This window comes from Candoia aspera, chromosome 6, assembly GCF_035149785.1.
Source record: "Candoia aspera isolate rCanAsp1 chromosome 6, rCanAsp1.hap2, whole genome shotgun sequence".
Taxonomy (NCBI): domain Eukaryota; kingdom Metazoa; phylum Chordata; class Lepidosauria; order Squamata; family Boidae; genus Candoia; species Candoia aspera.
The window spans coordinates 89,091,194-89,095,777 of record NC_086158.1 but is presented as its reverse complement, the minus strand read 5'-3'; the positions used below and the strand labels follow the sequence as shown (position 1 = coordinate 89,095,777).

General features: G+C 43.1%; 1 protein-coding gene across 1 annotated transcript; it reads right to left on the bottom strand.

Moving 5' to 3' along the window:
* Window positions 1-315: 315 nt before the first annotated feature.
* Window positions 316-3,334, bottom strand: CHCHD1 (coiled-coil-helix-coiled-coil-helix domain containing 1). The gene is made up of 3 exons (XM_063307631.1): window positions 3,156-3,334; window positions 2,240-2,358; window positions 316-678 (listed from the first exon to the last, which is right to left on the bottom strand). The coding sequence occupies exons 1-3, from the start codon at window positions 3,292-3,294 to the stop codon at window positions 574-576; spliced, it is 363 nt and encodes a 120-aa protein (XP_063163701.1). The 5' UTR covers window positions 3,295-3,334; the 3' UTR covers window positions 316-573.
* Between the last annotated feature and the right edge of the window lie 1,250 nt (window positions 3,335-4,584).

Here is a 4,584-nt window from a genome sequence, read left to right as displayed (position 1 = left end):
GAGCTCCTAGCTGAGAGTACTTTCCAAGTGATAGCTCCTTCAGGACTGGATTCAACCGACCCTTACATTCACTCTGAGAAAAGTGAAGAGGCAATCATGAGCCAGAGAAGTGCTGCTCCCAAGAAAGATCCAGAAGAGAGAGGTAGGAGTTTCATGGACTGGATGAGATGATCTACTAATCTTCATCTAGTACGCCAGAGCCAGTGTTTTAGCCAGGGTTCAGGGTTCTCCTTTAGCAAGAACTCCAATATACATGAACTAAATACATTATTTTATTTTAATTTAAGTATGTGTGTATGTAGCAGTTACTACATGTTTCATTGTAAGTTTTTATTTCACACAAGACTCAAAATAACAATAACTGAACAACATCTTAAGCAAGACTTCTGCTTGAAGAACCTTCACATCAGAGGAACTTTAAGCTTTCGTCTTACTGGCAGAAGATCTTTTTAGACAAAGTCACCTATAAAATACTGAAGAGTATTTCTCCTCAGTTTTCACAAGGGGGGAATTTTTCCAAAGTTGACCTAAGTTCAGATTTTACTAACCAGATATTTGGGAAAACAATTTTCTTTAATAAAAGTGTGTAATATTTGGGAACCGTCCAAGTAGTTTGTTGGCTTGATGGGAATCAAGACTTCCTAAAGATTCTTCCGGAATTTTCTCCTTTCGCTTTGCCTGAAAAGAGCACAAATAATTTTATGCAGTTATTAAAGTGAAATGCAAAATCCTGGTGATTTTTCCAAAGTTACGGATCCAAATCACTAAATGACTAGAGACAATTTTGACAAACTGAGCTGGTGTTGTCAAAAGTCACCTATTCCTCATTTATTATTCAAACTAACTATAACAATTAACTTAATGGCAAAAGTAGAGGAGTTGAATTTTTTAAATCTAGGAATATGAGAATAATATATTATTTATACATCATTTAAATATACTTGGTTATGCTTTGTCTTATCCTGCTAGCTGTTTTTTCGTGTATCTATTATTTTTTAAAAATAGGTGTAACTGAAAAAACAGAAGAATCGGCAATATGACTCTAAGTATGTGTTCTATATAAAACAATTTTGATTTGATGCAGCTAGCTCATACTTCCTATATCCACAAGGAAAACACTGAGAGGAAGAAATATCTAATGTATGGACCATTATTACAGCAATTATTTTTTCTCTAAACAAGTTCCCATTTTCACACAGCATCATAACTATTTGCAATTTTGTGATTTAATCACCCATGGTATGCTTTCATGGTACCCTCACAGTATGAGAATGAGACTTACATACAGTCTCCCAGATTTCCAGAGCTGATTTTTGGATATGGCATACTTCTAACCAGCTCTCTTCTTCTCTCAATTCCATTTTGTAACAATAGTTAAGCAAGTAAATATATGCTTCCCACAAAGGACTTTTTGTTTTCTTTTGTTAACACTAAAGTCAGCTGTTTGAGTATTCTGTCTCTGTGCTATTCTTCTCCTATGTCAAGCAGCATACTCTCTATAATAACAGAATAAATTTTGTTTTGTTCCTAAAAGAAAAGATGGTAGCAGTCTAAAGGTTTCAAAAAGGAAGGCATTTTAGAAGTCTAATTTTTTTTTTTAAGGTTTCAAGCTTAAATTGGGATGCCCCAACATCACCAGAAGTAATTTGATCTCATAATCGCCCTGTTCTGAGGTCAAAATGAGCATTCCAAATTGAGTCATTTCCAGGCTGGATCAACACTGAAATATTTCTAAATTACACCTGACAGGGTTGTTCTGAGCTCAAAATAGTTTGCATAGTTCCCATTCTTGGGTTTTTAAAAAAGAGTGGTTCATGGGGGTAAGGATAACAAGGAGTAAAAGGGGACTCCTCTCTCCATGAAGTAGGACAATATGGTGCTGATGTTGTCATAGCCTCTTATTTCTCATTTTAATAATGTGAATGGCAGTATCATGGGATCCAGCAGCATAACCACTGACTACTTCCCCTGGCTGACAGGCATTTTTTATTTCAGGCATTTTTTATTTCAAAAGCAATCCATTTAGGATTTCATTCACAAGTACCAGCACCTTGAAATATCCAATAGTCTCTGCTTATTATTTGCTAAATTATCATTGCTGCCCATTTTAATTTCAGGTTATTTCAGTTTAAACAAATTACTATGCAATTAAAACAATTTGTTATTCTGAGGCATTATACACTCAACGTCTGTGGAAAATAGTTTCTTACAAGATATTGAAAAAATAAAATACAATTACTTCTGCTTTTGCTGTACATTCAAAGAATGTATTAATTTCCTTAGCACAAGCACTGTCACTGAACTCATTTGCCTTCCAGCAAGCCATCATCAACGCCATCTCTGTAATACAGCTTGCCTCTGTAAAAGAAAGGAATTCCCATTATCCAGGAGTATTTTATAACCTCTACAACTCTAATGCAAAATAACCACACGAAACAAAGAAGAAAACGCAGCAGACATTGACTGCAGTGTTGTCTGCTATTAGATTATTCCAAGAAGATGCCAACTTCCACTGGAAATGGAAAGTTCTTCTTAAACAGTACCTATAGGGGAAGAGAGGGTGGGGGAGACCATATCTGGTCAATGGAAAGACATCTGATCAAGGTGGGCCAGACCCCTGCTCACATAAGGCAGATGTTTGGTCAGACAGGAGTTTAGTTGACAGAATTGGTAGAAGCTCTGCGAATGGGTGCCTGCATGCAGGATGTCAATGAATGGGGATGCACGTAGGTCAGATGAGTGCGCTTCCATAAGCTTCCCCCTATAGCCTATACCAGTGTTTCTGGGAGTTGGAGTCCACGCATCTTAAAGTTGCTGAGGTTGAGAAACACTGGCCGATACGGATAATTCTGTTCAAATATACATGTTTGCTAACCATACGTCCTCCAAAGGGGCCCACGGAAACTCAGGTAAGCTCTAGGTGAGCCGGACGCCAGGTAACGCTATGAGCACGAAAGAGAGTGACTTGCAGCCGCCTCCTTCCCGGAGGTTTTCCCCTTTCCCAGGCGAGCCCACAGCCGCTGTGCCTCGAAAACTACCCTCGGCTAATCCGACTGACCCACCACAAGCCAAGCGCCAGGACGGGACGCGCGGGATAAAATACGACGGGCGGGTTTGAGCGCGGGGACCGTTGGACGCTGCTCGCCCTCGCCTACCTCCGAGCTTCAGGCGCCGGTTCGAGACGCGGTCGGCCAGCACCAGCGGCAGCTTCGGTTTGATCGGGCGGTGTTTGCCTGGGAACCGCTTGAAGTCGCCCAGGCGACTCCTCCACAAAGCAGCCGAAGGACCCGCCATGGCGCACCGGAAGAACAGCGGCCGCCACGTGACTGCCCTCGTACCATGGGGTCGCATTTCCGACGCCCGAGAGCGGCCGCTGCTGGGGACCTGCGTGGTGGTTCGGGCCGGCCTCCGCCGAGGGATCCCGCGGGTCCGCGGGCGGCGCTGCCCTGGTGGGCGAAGCGAAGGCTGCCCGGCAACAAGCCGCGGGGCGGCGCGTGCTGGAGCTGCTCACACTGGGCGGCCCCGGGCGCGCAACGACCCGGATCCTGGACGCGGGGCTCGCAGCCAAACTGACCCGGGAGGAGCAAGGCTGGAAGGAGCGGCCTCGCGCGGGTCCCCAGAACCCGCTTCGGGGCTTCGGCCGAAAGGGCGGCGCGCGAGCTGGGCGTGGGGAGGAAGGCTGGGGCGCGTTGGCAGGCGGGGTCCTTTGAAGGCTAACGTGGATGCTGCGGCTGGAGGGCTGGGGTCGGAATGCGAAGGAGTGGCGTTGTGCTCCAGATGTCTTTGGAAGGCTTGGCTGCCTTTAACTTCTGAGCAGGGGAAGAGGTTGGTAACATCTTAAGATTTCATTTGTAAAAAGAGAAGTTCTTTTTCTTGCAATTAAAAAAAAACAGAAAACGTTATCCAAACACTATTTTACCCATGTCCAGCAGATAATCACATTAATTGTTAAATTATATGATCAAAACAAAAATAAAGCAACAAACAACTTAAGCACATATTAAGTTGATATAAATCACTTAAGCGTATGATGTATATATTTAATATTAAATGACACATAAAGTTTGGTCTATTCTTGTAAAATGTTACGAAGTCTATGTCAAAGGGTTACCCATAAATCTACTTAGATATGTTGCAATATTGTTAAAAAAAACAGTCACAGTACAGTAGTAGAAAAATGGTTATGGTGTGACTGCTTCTCTCCTCCCCCCCCATGATTTTTAAATAATTCTGTTTATATAAAATGATTTTTTTTCAATTCACATGTTTACATTATTTTAGGATTACAGCCTTACTGAAGAGAGCCAGTTTGGTCTAGTGGTTAAGGTGCTGGGTTAGAAACCAGGAGTCTGTGAGTTCTAGTCCCGCCTTTGGCATGAAAACCGGCTGGGTGACCTTGGGCCAGTCCCTCTCTCTCAGCCCCACTCAGTGGAGACTAGCCTCCTTGTGGTGCACCCCAGGCAACGTGACTTGTCACGGCTAAATAAGCTACACCAGGGCAGCGCTGGACCTCACAAGGATTTCCCAGCAAGAAAAAAGCAGTATGGACGCCAAACTACTATGCCATACGATTAAAAAAAAAAG